At 27.1% G+C, this 18,369-nt stretch overlaps 2 protein-coding genes across 4 annotated transcripts in view; both read left to right on the forward strand.

The window, feature by feature from the left end:
* The window catches only part of jp (junctophilin), a 111,052-nt gene extending 105,854 nt beyond the window's left edge, over positions 1-5,198 (forward strand). For both annotated transcript variants that reach the window (XM_043044709.3, XM_043044710.3), the window contains exon 9: positions 1,549-5,198. In XM_043044709.3, coding sequence (XP_042900643.1) covers positions 1,549-1,635 — 87 coding nt within the window. In that variant the 3' untranslated portion in view covers positions 1,636-5,198. The remainder of the gene's footprint in view (positions 1-1,548) is intronic.
* Positions 1-18,369, forward strand: part of LOC107448691 (uncharacterized) — a 201,803-nt gene that overhangs the window by 140,924 nt on the left and 42,510 nt on the right. The window lies entirely within an intron of this gene.

The raw sequence follows: 18,369 nt of genomic DNA on the forward strand, positions 1-18,369 counted from the left end.
CTTATTAAATGAAAGCCCTTAAATTGGCTGTGTTGCTCAGATAATTGCATCATATAGGTTCTTAAATTCGTATAAATCTTTCACAAAATTTCTATTTAATTTAACTTTTTTACTCCAATTCACTACCGCTTGAAAAATTCTTTTGTACACATCTGAAGTGTAGGAGGGTACGCTATTATTTTTTTTTATCATATTAGTTAAGCCTTTGACACAGATGGGTTTTTAAACAAAAATATATTTTGGTATTTTTCAATTATATAAAACAGTCCATACCTGCCAACTTTTAATCCCTTCCATTATCACTTTTCCCAGTGGTATTAAAATGGAATTAAAACTTCAATTTTAAGCAAACAAATACGTTGTATATGAGCAAACTTAAGTTGACAACCATGATAGTAACGCATAGTAATATATGTGCTTAATTTTTGTAAGAATAGTGGTGATCAATATCATTTAAAAATTAAGATTATGAAAGAAAAAATAGTATATAATTACTACCACTTTAAATATGAAAATAAAATCTTCCGGAAAATCCGGAAGAGTTGGCAGGTATGACAGTCTAATAGTTACCAAAAGAAATCTGTTAGATTATCGGAATTATACTTATATAAAATCCATAATGGTAGTTTGAATTATTTTTCATTCATATTTAAAAATGCATCAAAAATTTTGCACAACTTAAATACATTTCAATTATGAATAACTGCAAATTTGAAAAATTTTTGTTTGGACGAATTTACCTCTATCGTAGAAAAAGACACCTGTGATTCATGTTGTTTTTTATAACTATAAATTAGTAAATCTAGCATTTCTTATTTTGACCTAAATTAATACAAAATAATGAAAAAAATGTTTAATAAAAATTATGCGTCTAAGACTTAAGTCTGACAAAGTTTAATTTAAAGACAAAGTCTAAGACAATTTTTAAATTTTGATATGGCTGTGTAGGACCGGATTAAGTGTAAGCAGGGGCCCTAGGCCATTCAAATTTTTGGGGCCCTTAGATTAAATTTTTGTTTTTCTGTTTATTTTTTATTTGTTCAAATATAAAAGTATTTATATATCTTCTCATTTAAGAAAGCAATATGATTAACATTATGTAAAAAAAAAAAAATCTTTTTTTATTAATATATATTTGAAATTTTTTTTTAAAAAAATCATTGTTTTTCTTAATTTTTTAAAATTTATTTTCAAAAAATCCATTTTAAGGGGCCCCTAATCATTGGGGGCCCCAGGCCATGGCCTAATGCGTAATCCGACACTGTGGCTGTGATGAACATAAATAAATTCCACCTGCGAAATTGGACAAGTCCTTGTCACCCAACACCAGGTAAGTAATGAAAATTGATGTCCGGTTCTAAGTACCCCGGTACTAAAATTGCTAGCTGGTTCCGAATAATGAACATGCCAGATACCCGGAAAAATCACTGTTCCAAAAACTAAGAATTTGAATGTTTTCTAAGTTTATGCGCGTTCTTTCGCCGAACAATCCAATTTGTTTTTAGTACTTTAGATTAAAATGAATTGAATCTTTTTGTTTAATTTCAGGACTGGTTCTCAAGACAGCAAATGATCCTACTGGTTCTCTTCATCAACATAAGCCTAGCGATAATGTTTTACAAACTATTGTCATAGATCTCGATACAGCCAAACAACGTTTTCAAATCGATCAAATCGCTGCAAAATCCCCGAAAAGGGATTAATCTCTTGTTGCATCGCAAGTCCAGCGAATCTTTCTGGATACAGAGTCATAGTAGCTGTGGAACAGCCATATTGCTTTTTTTTTACTGGAAGCAACACTGTAAATCTCCCTCGCCTTTCACTGGGAGACTTAAAATACAGTAACTAAGCCTCCAAAGAAAAAAAAAACGTATTGTGTTTTAAGAAAAGCCAAGGTGACCCAACAAGGCTGGAAAAAAAAAGTGTTCTTTTCTATCCATCATTCACTAATGTTTAAATTGGTCACATATTTTTTATGCCACTGGCGCAATTATTTATTTATATGCCATTTTGTTTTGTTTGTTTCCTTGTTGTATAGAAAGAAATATTGATATTGAGGGTACTTCCTGAAAGTCCACAAGTTCCATGTTTTATTTTCCTCTTTTTTTTTCACTTTCTCTGTGATTTTGTCCTCGTGAAACGTCTCTGAAATTAAATGTAAATTAGTTTTATTGAAATAATATTTAATGCTTGACACGTTCGCTGTCGATCAATCGCTTGTGCATCAACCAGCCAATGTACGTAGCTATTTGATAACTTCGATATTATTTATGCGTTTGCCACTAAATCATTAATCGTTAGTGTTAAAATAATTCTAAAGAAATTATTAATATAAAAGTGGCAACTTAATTCAAGATAAATTTCAAACAGTTATTGTTCATAAGATATATATTATTTAATTGCCTACAATACGCTTCAAATTAATTGTAAATATTTCAAAATAACATAAAAATTAATTCTTTTATAAAAGTGGTAACTTGTAAAAAAGCGTTTTTTATTTAAATAAGGAATGTTTTTATATTTTTTTAAATATTTTAATACTTCCATTGTTCTGGGGACAACGAACGTGTTAAAAGTTATTTCAGAACAAAATAAATTCAAAACGTATACTTTTACTCATGATAGTTAAGACTTATAGTTTCCAAAACTTTAAATATAAATTTATAACATCTGTTCCTATTATATTACTTTATGTTTAAATTTAATTCTAATGTCATTCATAATCTCCAAACCTCAAAAAAGACCTACTTTCGATCCTCAAATGTATGAGTATGCAATCGTTATTTCGTCAAAACTAAAGCATAGGTGCAAGAGATTTTTAATTTGAATATGTTCTGATAAACAAGAATGTCTAGTTTATCTCAAACGCGATTTATTATTTTAAAAATTATTACTTTTACCACTTTCAAATATAAATTTAATTGTTTATAAAAAAATTTATTTGTTAAGATTACAAATGTTATCATTGTAAGCCTTATTTAAAAACTCTTAATTACATTTTAAATGATTTTTTATCCTTTTGACCAGGCTTTGAAGTGCTTAGTATTTAAAAAGCACCTACAGGAGATGGTCGGCAAATTGGAGAATAAATACCGTAAACCAGATTTAGCAGCGTCCTATTAAAATTAAAAATGGGGTGATGGCATCATTCATTACTTTTTAGTTGAAACAAATTTTTTATTTTCTAAGACATGCTAATTTATTTAGATTAAAAACATTAATAAATTATTTTTTAAGATCGTTAGTAATTACCATGATTTAGTAATTTATTATTTACTATTTCATATCTTATAGGACGCTGCTTCCAACATGTAAACTCGCTCCTTTGGAGATTTCAAAAAAGCATGTTTACAAAAATAGGTTACACTTGAATGTAATATGCGATACTTGATAAAATCAAATTTATCAACTCTATCTCAAATAGCAATTAGTACTTTACCAGCACACTTTGAAGTATGAGAAACACATTATTCCTTGACACTCGAAAAACTTTTGCAGTAAATTATTTTTGATCACCGATATTTTAAAAATTTTTATGTTTTTTTTTTTTTTAAATTCTTTTAACAAAAGTTATTGCAAAGATGTGAGAATTAACAAAAATATTAAAGCTTACTAAAATGACAGTTTTATTATTAAAAAATGAGCCACCCAGATAAAAGCCTTTCGAGTATTAAGGGTTAATATTCGGACATTGTGTGTAGAATTTTTCATGGCCAAACAATTAAACTTGTCACCAGATTTCAGATTTTTAAATAATAAACACAACACATAGTACTTCAGAAATATTGCACTTATTTTAAACTGCTTTACAAAGATAAAAGCTAAAATAACATAGAATAATTTCGTTTTTCAATGAGCAGACTTCTAAGAGAATACCGTTCTATACATGTTTTTATGCAAGTTTACAAATGGCATTTTTTTTATTTGTTTTAAAGATAAATAAAACAGTATTAAAAACGGGAGCGTAGTTTAACATAAAAATCAAGCTAAGATAAACATATACATAATATACTAGCTTTAGGCTGTTGGATCAATGTCGTCCACGTCGTCTGAAAATGTTCTATTGTTTAACATCAGAACACAAAAAATTATTATTAAAAAATCTTCGTCTTTGTTAAATTTTGTAAAAAAGAGATATAAATCAGAAGCATTTAATGTAGGGTATATTATAAAATTGCAAATCTTAGTTTTTAAATTAAAAATTAAATAAATGTCAAACTTTCAGTGATAATTGGATCATCACAATTAATAAAACAATTAAATCGAATCAAAAGAAAACTGGTTCGAGTCACAAATTATTGATTTACAATTCTCGAATCGCAAATTTAAACGTGTCATGTGATAAACTAATCACCGCTGGTTGCGAATCTTTGACTTTTGAAACTAACGAATTGAAACTTACTGAAAATCAAAATAATCGAATCAGTACCAAAAACTATACGAGTTAACTAACAATTTGATTCGAATTACCAATTTAGTACGCAGGTCTAGGTTGAACCCTTTCATAATTGCATCAAATAATATTTCAAAACATTGAAGACAAGCTTATAAAACAATTTTTATAGGAATAATAAAAGCAATGCATTTCGTTCGATTAATTTTAAGCTGGAGCACACAATTTGTAAGTTGCAACTGAAAGAAACCTGTTTTTTTTGCATTCAATTTTTTTTAACGAATACATTTCATTTTCTCACATTAACTTTTTTACAATTTATAAGACATGTCACTACACTTACTATCCGCCCATAGTGAGTTTAAAAAATTTCGCATAGTGAGTCTCACAAGTTTTGCACGGTTTCAGGCTTCAACTTTTTGAGCCTGGTTAGTATTCATTAGAATAGTGTATATTTGTAAATATCTTATATTCGATACACGATTTTAAAACAAACGTTTACAATTTTATCTTTCAACTTAATAGTTTTGGTAATGAATGAGATTGACAAAATGAATAAGGCTTCCTGTTTAACCTTCTGCTTAAGGCTGGTGGACCGCATGTGATGGTACAACATGGAACACCATAAGCAAAGGGTTAAAGAATGTTTACGGATTGAAACTAGATTGACTATATAATTGTGCTTATTATTAAAACCAAAAAAAAAAAATTTATGTGATTTTTTTAGAGCAATTATATTCCAATTTTAAAACATAAATAAAAAAAAATTCTTTCACGTATATGATCACAACAGTTTAATTCATAGCCCATTATTTTGACGAAGTGTTTCAACGAAACTTTATTAAGGTTATCGAATACTAAAGAAAGGAGATATAAAAAATAAAATAAAAGTTTTGAGGGGGAATCAGCAAACAAGAATTGTATAAGCTTTTACAATAGGATAAATAAACAAAAACATTCAGAAATCCGTAAAAGTATGTTATATTTTGGAAGTGAAAATTAAAATAAGTATACAAGTATCAAAATAAAATAACAGAATAAAATAAATATAACAAAATAGAAAGTACTGTTCAAAAAACAATTTCGAAATGATATACGGATCTGTTCTCGTGTATGACTTGAGAGTACAAAAAATATTTGAGCTGCTGTTGTATCATAAATTGTATTAATAGGGGGGGGCTTCAAATATTGCGAATACTTTCAATTCTCTAATAGTAGAATAAAAATTAAATAATAAGAAACCAAAAGTTTATTAGTTAGTTCTTTTTGAATAGAATAATAAATAAACTTTAACATTTGACTATTTATAAATATTACAGATCATTCTTTTTTTTATCTCCTTTATTTTGATTTCAAAAAATTTCCCCTGGCTTTGCCTGCATAAGGTATATAACTTCGCTTTAATTTAACATTTGCTTAAAGAAATCTATTTCATTCCTAAAACTATATTTGATTAAAAATAACATAAAATATAATAATATATTATTCATTTATATAGATAATTATTAGATTCTAGAGTTAACCTTTCAAAAGCCTTTTACCTTTACTTTAACCTTTTCTTAACCTTTTTCTCTATCTCCCATCCCCCCCCCCCCTGTCAATTGCATGCGTATATTTTGTGAAAGTTGACTCGGAACGAAAAATCCTATAAATGAAGTTAGAGTTACTTAGAATTTATTTTTGTACATCATTAAAAAATATATATATATATAACTTTATTATATTCTGTATTCTTTATAATCTTGTTGTTAAGATTAATTTGAAGAACAAAATTTTATTAACTTTTGTCATTTTTTTAATCATCTTTATTTTCAATTTCCATTCAAATATTTTATGAACCATGGCAGAATGCGTATTGTCCGTCCGAAATTATACAAAAATAATATTATTTTAGTTACGGCATAAAATTTACAGAAAAAAAAAATCCCTATAAATATGGAAATAAGTTTTATTTCGCTTTATTGCGAAAAAAAATACCATGCACTTCTGTACATTTTGCGATATAAATAAAACAATTAAAATATAATGTATAGGCTGTAAAATTTGTATCCAATTGAGGAACAGAGAGGGCATCATAAAAAATGCAAAATCAAATTAAGTGTGAATGCTTGGCGTAGCATGTAATTTAAATGGTATAACTTAATATTTGTTCTTAAATTATGTATGCTAGAATGTTTCAGAAAACTCGATTTTAATTAATATATTGAAAAATATATACATTATTCAGGTTATTGAAATCGTATCGCGCCGTAATTTTATTCATAAATTAAATTAATAAATATCCGTTGATAATACAAATTATTATTAATTTTTACTTTTTTGGTTGACATTAAATGTAGATGTAAATAAAAATTTCAAATCAAAAAAGTTATTTTAATCATATAAAAATAAGAAATACAAATGTGCACTTTATTTTGCAGATTCAGTAACAAACAAACAAATAAAACTAATACTTAAAAAGAAAAGCTTGAATGACAAATTCCTTTTGAAAAACCAAACAATCGGCTGACTTTTAAAAGTGTAAAATTTTTTCGTTTGCGATGTTTCTCGTTTGCTCTAACACATCAGCGAAATTCCTATTCGACATCGCATAAAAATAGAAAGATGACTGCACCTTAACTTATTTATATCACATTTGCTCGCGCAACTTTGGTTTTGTTCTAAATGACGAACAAAAAATAAATCATGCGCCATGATGTAATGAATAAGAATAAATATAAAATAAACAAATAAGATTTTTTTCTACTTTTTTATTTATTAAAATACAAACGCATGTTGAATCAGTAATTCGAGAATTTAGAGGTAAATTATTTGAAAAAAGGGGATTATTTTTGCGCTCTAAGAATTGTGATGCATTAAAAATAGTTAAATTATAATTACTTAACAATTCATATCTAACAGATAATGATTTAAGGAAATACAGAGGGTAAATAATCGGGAGAGTTTTTTTTTATTATTAGTTAATGTTAAGTAAAATAATTTTTAGCTCTTTGCTTAGAATATTTTTTAACTCATTGTATTTTAGTAAAAATATTATGAACTAAAAATACATACGAACTAAAAATATATACGGTGTGCTGTTCGTTCAAAATCATGGTTAATTAATGAAATTAGTAATTTGTTATTCTGATCGGGTGGAAAATTTGCACGCTTTTAAGGATTTCTTCCTTTTTAAGCTTTCAATTGAATTTTTTTCTAATTGTCCTAAATTAACTTCCATTACGATAATGGGAAAATCTAAAATTTCATCGTAATAAAGCTCTATTATTTATTATTATTTTCTCTATTATTTATTTTATAAGTAATAAAGAAGGACAACTATTTAAAAATTAAAATTTTTTCCAAATAATTTAATTTAAACAAACGATCGCCGAAATCTAATCGGAAAACTATGCAAACCTCACACCTTTTTCCTTACATAACATTTAAACACTAAGCTAATATTACACTAAGCTAATATTAATTTTTTGTAAAAACGTTATAAAATTAGCAAAGGATCTTCTGGAGAAATTTTTGTATTTTAGATAATCTTTGTGCTGGTTTTAAAACTAAGTAAAAAATCAACAAGCACAAGAAAATAGTTTCACAAAGCAGACGATAGTTTTGGAACTTTACTAATAAAATGTGATCTACCTTTATGAACTTATTCATATGTGCTTGTCACATTTTTTCCTGTCAAATTTTTTGCAAGTTTTTTTTTCCTCCTCCAAGTTTTGCATATCCCTTTACTAAGAACTACCAAGCCTTTTGATGCACAATTATTAAAATAAACAGTTCTAAATACTTCATTCTTGTACGCCTTGCATAGTGACGATATCAAATGGTTGTTGATTAAATTTATTACGTTATCATATAAAATGTAGATACATATGTATAAGATGAATGAATTCGATTAACTTATGGCATAAAAAAAATGTTTTATCTATGTATAGAGTTTATTTTTATTGAAAATATTAAAATTCACACTAAAAAGTGCAACAGATGTTTAGGATCCTATTTGATGTTGAAAGTATTCTTTAAAATCTTAAGATAATGGTATTTTTATTCTGAAAACGAAACGTTACAAATAGAATGTATTGTTATTTAAATGTGATCTGCCTTTATCAGGGGTATAGAAATACAAAATATCTATAAATGAAGTTTTAAGTGATCAATTTGTCTCCTTTCATGATGTTATGGTTAGCAAAAATATATGAAGACGATATTATGATTTAAACATGTCATCCTAAATATAATGTTAATATGGAAATAAAAATAAATTGAGATTTAAGTATACATGTTTAAAAAATTAAGATCAATAGGTTTTTAATGTAAAAAATAAACTTTTTATGCAAACTTGTGAGGAATTTGGATTTAGAGTTCGTAACATAAGAGATGAAAAGTTATTTAGTATTTTAACAGCTAAAAATTTAAAATTAGCTCAATTTTTCAGTTCTGTAAACTTAAATTTATTTCATTTTATAACGCATTTTCATCTTTGAAATAGAACTTTTGTGGCTTCCAAATTTCTAAATTTAGTGATTTCTGTTAATTTTATTCATTAAAAAGTTTCTTTAAAAAAATCCCAAAATTTAATGGCCTATCTTTTTCTTACCTCATACGCCAACATTTAGATTAAAATATATACCAAATATATTGAATTCGGTAAGCAAAAATATGTTCTATGCAAGATGTTCTATGCAACATATTAAATTCTGGAGGAAATTCAGTGAAGTTTTGAGACATACAATTTGATTGTAATGATAATATTAGAAAAAAATAATTATGGTATCAATTAAATTTCATAATAAAAAATTCTACTTCTGCATAAGATTACTTTGCAACTTTTAGTGAAGGCTTGAAAATGGAGTTGTACAATTATTTTTTATTCAGGTAAATTAGAATCTGCATTTTTTTTTTCTTTAATAATATATTTTGCACACAAAAAAGCGCCAACTTTTTATAACAAACGAAATTTTAACCTTCCTTAGCTGCCTCACTGAAACCACTAATATTTTGTATTTCTGCATTTTTTAAGTCTTATCTTTCTAATGTATATTAAAATTATTTTTATCGAATAAACTTTCATTTTTTTAAATGCAAGAAAGCGATTGTAGTTTCTCGATTTGTATTTCAGAATGTCAGAATTCTGTGTGGCATCAGTACTTTTCTCACACAACAATTAGCTAAAAATTAGTTTTATTATTTAATTAATAGAAAATGAATTCATCTTACTATGCAATAAAAAATTTGCATTGCTGTTGAATTTGAACACAACAAAGAATTTCTTTCTTTTTTATATAAAAATAGTACCTATTAACGAAAAAAATACTAAATAAAAAGTTATTAAATAGAAAACTTCATAATTGTTTTTGTTTCGATTGCCACTTTAAAATGCTAGCAAGCCTGCATGGAAAACCAAGCGAATTTAAAGAAGAGGGTGCATTTCTTGTTTTTCAGTAGCACCATCTATGGAAGAGTACGATTTCAGTCACACACACACGTTACAGCCGATTTTACAAAGCGGATCCATTCATCCACAGATTGTGATTTTTACTTGAACCAGAGAACGATAAATCTCCAATTCATACCCCTAGAGGTATTGATTTGTTACTGGAATTTGGAGGACTTTGCGACCCCTACAGATTTAACATGCACCAATCACCATTTAATACACAGTGTTTCTTCGGCAGACGGGGTTCGAACAGTTGTTCTCACGAACAAGAGTCCTCCGTCCTACCAACCATTATCCCAGCCCCTCATAATTAACATGCTTATTCGATTTCCTAGAATTACAATAAAAAACGTCACAAAATAAATTTCAACCATAGTTAACATATTAATTTGGCATCCTGTCTCAAGTGTAATTTTTTTTTTAAATCTGGAATTAATGCTCTTAAATAATTTAGAAAGATTTAAAATTTTGTTTCACTTAATTCTTTACACATGTTTCAGATTCTTCTTATATTTGACATGGAGATAGTAAAAAAAATACTTTTCATCAGTATTATGCGTCCATAAAAACAAAGTATAAATATTTGTAATTTAGTACTTGTGTGGGGAAAAGTACTGGTGCAGCACATCAATCACTGAGTCATTGTGCCTAAGTGTAGTCATGTTTTGTGATCGAAAATAGGTAACTGTGATTTATATGAAATTGAACAAGAATAAAATAGGTTTGTTTATAAAAAAAAATAGTTGTTCTTATTTCATTACCAACTTTTAACACACAATATATTTATAATGCTAATATTTTAAATAGTTCTGCTTAAGGAAAAATTAACCTATACTGCATCAAAATAGTTCAAATAAAAGTATTGCTATGTATAATGTGTCCTGTTTTAAAGAAAGAAAATATAAGCTAAACAGTTAATTCAACTTGTAAAGAATTACAATTAAAAATGTGCTTTTTCAATGGAAATCAATTTCTTTATAATGTAATTTTAGGATGCTTGGTCAAACTCATGTTAAATTTTAATTTATCTTACTCATTACTTTTTTATACCGTCACTATACATCAACACACAACTTTAAATGAATCATTTTTACAATGCAAAAGTTAACATTTCAAGCAGTGTTATTTTAACTCAGTAGTACAAAAAAAATTTAAATGAATCATTTTTACAATGCAAAAGTTAAAATTTCGAGCAGTGTTATTTTAACTCAGTAGTACAAAAAAAATTATTTAATTCATATCACTTTACTTTAAAACAGCTCACATAAAGATATTCAATGTTATGAAGTGGCCTGTTTCAAAAGCAGAAAGAGTATATGTGTAACTGTAAATCACACAACTAGTTAGGGGTATAAGGATAAAGTGACCACAATTTCATTGAGACAAAGCGGGACAAATGGGATGAAATGAGAATTACAATTTAGTTATATATATATTATTGTATACATTCATATACTTGTACAAAAATGTATTTACTATTAATTATTGGTAACTATAAAAATATTTGTAAAAAATAATAATTTGAACATCATGATTTTTAATCAAATTAAATTTTTTACTTAAAAAAAATTATGATTTTCTATCACGGACATATTTTTGATCTGAGTGAATACTTAGATTCGGATCATTTATTAGAATGTCGTGAAATATTTCACATGAATTGATTAAATTATATTTTACACTTAAAATAGATTTTTAAAGTTTTAATGTTCAACTGCGTTTTTTTCATTTGTCCATATTTTATTGATACTAGAAAAAACACGTTCTGTTGCTACATTTGGAAGGGAGAGCGCGAATTCTACAATTTTCAAAATATTTTGATAAGGAATATTATTCTGTTTAAAATGAAGGAATAACTCCTTCCATTTTTTGTCTGTTTCCACATTTGCAGATAACCAACATTTATTTTTTTCATCTGTAACATTTCATATGTTCAAATTATTCTTTTTTAAAATAGTACTTACTGAATCAAAAATTATTTGTGAAGTTTCACTCGGCAATGAAACAAAATCTAATATTCTATATTTAATTCCTGTTTCTGGATCAAAAAATCTAACAATTGTGGAAAATAATTTTAAATCTTTGTGGATGGAAGCATCAGAATTCATGGATATAAATGCGCATTTTTTCTAATTCTTTCTGCAACTGTGAAAACGAATATGGTGAAAAAATATTACAAATAATTGCTTCGGTTTTTGTCCTTGAACGTGCATATTTTTTGTCTTATAATGTTTTGATCATTTGCGACGTAGAATCTATTGATCTGAAACTTTGATTTTCAGATCAAGGTTTATGGTTTGGAAAGCAAATAGCCCTTCCGCTAATGCTAGCTGTTATTCCGTGTTGCCAAAGCTAGCAGTGCGAAAACACTGTTCCATTTTAGACGAGGAAGCTGCATTATTCAAAAATCTTTTGTGCCTCTTTGTCGCTAGATGTTTAGTAATATCGTTTTTTCCACCATGTGAAATCGAAAATTCAGCATTGCATTTATCACACCGTACCATATAGTCTATTTTGTTTTTTTTAATAAATGGAAATTCTCTGCTTAGCTCTTCATTAAATTTGCATTCTCTTTTTTTACTCGTCTTTTATTCTGTGGGTAAATACCAAAAATAAATAAAAAAATTACTACAAAGGCTAAAAAAGAGTATTTAATTTTACCTTATTAACCGTTACGTTGTGGCGACTATTGCTCTACCACTATCTTCGTCAATCAAATAATGAGTCAAACCGAACGTCAAATTGAAAACAACAAACCGCACTGTCTGCACTTATCTGAATTAAGCCGAGACGTAACGACAATGATCGAACACCACCGAATAAATCGGTACATTGTCTAATTTAGTTTACTCTGCATGCATTTTATGTTTTTTTTAATGTATTTTTTATTTCTTTATATTCACCATAATACTTAATAAATAATAGGTAATATATTTTTACAGTACATTTAAAATAAGAAATGCAGATATTTTCTAAAAAGCGGGACATTTTTAAAAATCGGCGGGACGCGGGACATTCCACCAAAAAGCGGGACTGTCCCGCCAAAATCGGGACGTGTAGTCACTTTATATAAGGAGCTACAATTGAAAAAGAATATTTTAATGGATTCGAATTTTTTAAAATATTTTAGGATGCTTTGTAGAAATCATTAAAAAATTTTAAATCTTTTATTATATACTTAATTATATATAAGACCAACAATTTTTGTATTTATTATTTTTACAATGCAGAAGTTAAAATTTTAAATATAACTTACTTCTAAATAAGTACTTAAATAAATAATGTAATTACATCACTTTACTTTTTCAACAGGTCAGGTAAACTGTTGCTATGATGTGGCCTGTTTTAAAGGGGGAGTGAATGAATTAAGCAACAGGTTTGGGATGGATGTAACTTAAAAGGGTATTTTAGAGAAACATATTTGGAATGAGCCATGAATTAATCAAGCAATAATTTTGCGAGGGATGTAACTTAAAAGGATATTTTAGAAAAGCACGATTTGTAATGAGCTATTTTTAAAACATGATTTATGCATGAGTGGTAAAAATCATGTATATATTAATTATTAAAAGTGAAATCATTCAAAATCAACAGAGATTTTTTAAAAATAATTTCGACTAAAAACAATTACGAAATTCATAACTGAGCAAAGCTCAGTATCTTATAAAAGGAATGTTATCAAACAATCAGCTTGTACGGAAAAAATACTATTAAATTCGTCTCTACTGCTAAAACAACAGAGAAGATTAAGTACTTCCACCATAGACATTAAGAAACTGCCTTATTTGATTAGAAATGTTTCTTAAAAATATAGTGCTCCCTTGTCAGTAGATCAAAACACTCTTATCTAAAGCAAATTTTGGGTAATTCAAATTATTTTAAGTGAATTAATGTATGTCTTTATTGGCTCGTTATGCAAATTCATTAATATTAGAGATGTCAAACTTGTGGCCAATATCTTAAAAAAATTTCATATTAATACAACTAAAAAATATAAGGACCCTAATGCAAAAATACAGGTTTTACTTATTTTAAAAAATCCATAGTTTACCGTATTGTTAATGTTCTACAAAGCATCACAATAAGCAATTTGAATAAAACAACTCTATAACCTGGTTTCAACTATATCCCGGTATACGTCAACTTTTCACACCCCTACAATTTTATGAAAATCAGGGGGTCGACTTATATACCAGTAAAGTCAGACATTCGTTCAGCGTGAAGAGTCAGTACATTATAAACAATGAGGTAGATATGAATAATTCGGTATCAATTTACTCCTTCAAAGTTATTTTTAATATGTTATGCACAATTAATTTTGTATTTTCTCTCATCATAGTTTCTTTACAAAAAAAAAGTTCTTTTTCAAAAACACTACTTTAAATTAAGTTCAGAAAAAAAAAAATTTAAATAAGAAGGAAAGTTAATTTATTTAAGAGTATTTCAAAGAAATAAATAAAGCACTATGAAAACTTTTAAAACATGCCATAAAGCTAAATTTAAAATTTCCAGACCATTATTTTGTCTGATTCAATAAAATTAGTAGTGTCATCATACGAATCCCACTCTGCAATGGATTCTACTTCATCTTTATGTGAAGGGTCCCACAAAGAATTGCCTTCACCTCCATGCACAGAATTTGAAATTCTACATCAGAGTGTGTAGACAAATTATTCAACAAAAAATAAGAACCTTTTAAGCACTCAAACATTTTTAAGCACTTAAAAAAAATCACAATTAGGTAGGATTGGAAAGTTTTTGACTATTTACGGTTTTATCTGTTTTTAATCGTCATGTTAAAAAAAAAAGAAACTTTTAGCATTGATTCTGTCAAAATTTTTGAAACATGTAAATCAAATGGAGTTTTCATACGTTACGGACTGGCGATACGCCGAAATAGATTGGGGGTCAATTAATTGTGAAAACGTTGAATAGAACAGTGTCTTTCTGCATAATTCATAGCGAAAATCAACATAGTAAAGGAAAAATCTCACTTCTGAAAAGGGAAAATTAAGCACTTTTTAAAAACACTCAATGAAAAAGCACTTTTAAAGGCTTTTGAGAAACGAAAATCAAAAATAAGCACCTTTAAGCCCTTTTTAAAAATGCTACGCGCCCTGTACACATTTTAAAGACTTTATGATAACATCTGAATCCACATTTCATTACATAGTGTTAATTTGAAAGCAAATGTATCATATTTGTAGAGAAAAATGTGAAATATTTTTAACTTCAGAAAAATTTGTAGTCATAAATTTTTTTTCAGTGTTTTAATTTTAGAAATCTTCATACGAGTATTTGATTTCTTCAGATACCAGAAATTTCTTCAATTCGCAATCAAAAATGGGGGTTGACTTAAATGATGGAATATGCATCACTTTTTAGGAGCAGTCCACAAATGATGCTCCACTTGAAAAGGGAGGGGTTTGTAAAATTGGGGGAAGTAACAAAAACTGTGACAACAAACATTTTAGTTAGAATAAAAAACATTTAAAATCAGCAGATTATTATATTTTTGTATTAGTTTGTTTAAGAGTATTTCCACCTTTTCAATACAAAAATACTCACATAGTTGTTATAATCATGAATGCCATTAAAACGCATAGTAAAAGTTTGTAAATAAAATTTGAAATAAGATCTCTAATATAGTGCTTTGTTCCTGAACTTAAAGCATGTGTAATATAATATGGCAAGTTGACTAGGGTTATTATCAAAAGTGACCAGGAATGACATATGGGTGAAAAATAATGAAAAAAAAAACTTTGACATCATTTATGATACAGCCAACTACAGTACACTCTCAATATCTCGAAAACCTTATGTCAAAAAAATATTTTTCTTCTTGACATTATAAATCCATTCATCTAATGTTAATTTGAATTGCTAAGTAGAAGAGTTTCTTCTCAAATTCGTTTCACCTTGTTATGTCGAACTTTTTACAAAATAGAAATGGAATTTTTTTTGGAAAAATCACAGTTTTACAGTTTATTGTAAACCAATTCTTTTTTATTTAATTCATAATTATTTTTGTCTCACGTTTAAAAATAATATTATCATTGTTGTATTTAGACTGATAGTCAACTGTCATTGCATACATATTTAATAGTAATTATTCTTATGTTTCATGACTTTACTTTTTAGAGTAATATTTTAGAATATATTTTTCTACTTTTTAGAACATATTTAGTTCTGAACTTGCTATCTCGAATTTTTTTTTTTTTTAGTGTCCCTTCAACTTTGAGATATTAAGAATATACTGTATATACCAAATTATAAATCAATTGGCTTTAGCATATCACTATCTAAACTTAAAAAGATCCAAAAATCCTTTTTTAAAAGAATGGAAGCTAAAAATTAAAATTTCTTATATAAAGAATATAAAGTCTGCAAGCACCATAAGAATTTTGAAGCTGTAAACGAACCAATCACATCACTAAGTATTTTGCCCCAGATCATCTCTTCTAGTCTGAAATTTATGTACTTTGTTGCATAAAATGTACTTATTTGGCTACATGCACAATTTAAGAAAAATACATTAAATACTCGATAAGTTTACATTTAACACACATTTTTAAAAAAATTGCTTAACAAACAAAAATTATAAAGTTCAATTGAATTCTTATCATATAATTCAACTGTGACTTACAAATTGAATGTGGCTAATTTATTTTAAAATTCTACTTAAAATAAATTAGCCACATTCTACTTAAAATAAATTAGCCTTAACATAGAAGAACACAACTTTATAAAAGTACTGATGCGGCCACAAGTATAATAGATCAAGGCTTGATTAATATTTTTTTAAAAAAAATCACTCACAAGAAATTTTTTTTTATTATTTAAATTTAATGTAATTTCTATTTTGATGTGTGCAATTTAATCATTAAATTGCCAAAAGACTAAAAATTTATATTTTTGACTACAGCAAATTTAACTAATTTAGTAAATCTTTTAAAAAAAATTGTCACAACAATTATAAATATACACATATACAATTACAAAAATATATATTGTTTCGAAAAATGCAGCTGATGATCTAGAACATTTCTGACATATGAATAGCCACTTTAGGGGGACAAAATTCTATTTTTATAAAATGTCCCAGCTAAGCATTTAGAGAACTAAATATTTTAGATGTCTTTACACAGCGTGATTTTTAAAAAAATGTATTGTTTCTTTTAAAAATATTTAACTCATAATAACTTTTAGAAACAAAAATTACTAAAAAGTTATTTGTAAGTTATGTTACAAGTACAGGTTTTGTACACATCAATGAATAAAATCTGCAGCCCTTGATTCATCCATGACTCATCTCCATCAAGCTACTAAAAGTTGATTCAATAAACCTATATACATAAAAACTTTTAACAATTCTAATATTAAAAAAAAACACACACAATTAAGTCAAACTAATATTAAAGCTTAAAACTTCCAAAAAATAGAAGTACCCACTAATTTAAAATGCTAACAACTTAAATCATTCAACAAAAAAAATGTGCTATGATCTAAAAATGTTTTTAAAAAAAAGAAAGAAAAAGATGAAGTTTGAAGATTTATTTAAAAATTATGAATGTAAGAAATTTATATATAATAAATTAAAATTTTAAAATAAATTTTTCTGAAGGCTAAGTTAAAAACTTGTTACATCCCTTAGGAAAATTTGCCATAGGTTTGCCATAAAAAAATGCCATAGGATATTCCTATGGGGTTTTGCCTATGGCAAAAATTTTGCCATATAAGTATGGCAGAATTTTGCCATACATGTATGGTAAATTTTTGCCATAGGCGAAACCCCATAGGAATATTCTATGGCATTTTTTTGAATGGCAAAATTTTGCCATAGACAAAACCCCATAGGAATATCCTATGGCATTTTTTTATGGCAAAGTTTTGCCATAAGTGTATGGCAAAATTTTGCCATAGGCAAAACCCCATAGGAATATCCTATGGCATTTTTTATATGGCAAATTTTCGCCATAAAACTAAGATGTGCTACAGTTTATGAAGAAATATTTTTCCATAGGTTATGGTATACCTTTGCCATACAGCTATGGCAACATTTCTCGTTGATATTTTACCATACGTCAAAAAATAATTACTTACAAGAATCTTTCGCAATGGATATTAAAAATGCAAAACTTAATAATTGTAGAATAAATATATATCCAAAAAGCTTTTTTTTAAATTTCTTTGATAAACTTCTCCTGTTATACTTGCAGAATCCTTTTTGTATGCGGTTCTTATTCAAATAAATTTCAAACACTTAGTACTAACCGCTAGAAAATGGGTCCTGTGGACGGAACGAGTGGGGAAAATATTGGTTATGTTGATTAGGAACAAAATATATTGAGTACAGGCAACTAATATTTGTTAAAGCTGTAAAAACAAGAAAATAGAAAGTGGGTCCGGAGGTCGGAGCGAGTATAAAAAACGTTAATTTGATTGATTGGTATCATAATTAGTTAGATAAGCCTCAGATATTAGAGGATCCTAAAAGAACGCGAAGCAAAATAACGGCCCGATCTTTAAATTTTGATATGTG

The sequence above is a fragment of the Parasteatoda tepidariorum genome, chromosome 9 (assembly GCF_982258835.1).
Source record: "Parasteatoda tepidariorum strain Cologne lab strain chromosome 9, Ptep-v5.0, whole genome shotgun sequence".
Classification (NCBI taxonomy): domain Eukaryota; kingdom Metazoa; phylum Arthropoda; class Arachnida; order Araneae; family Theridiidae; genus Parasteatoda; species Parasteatoda tepidariorum.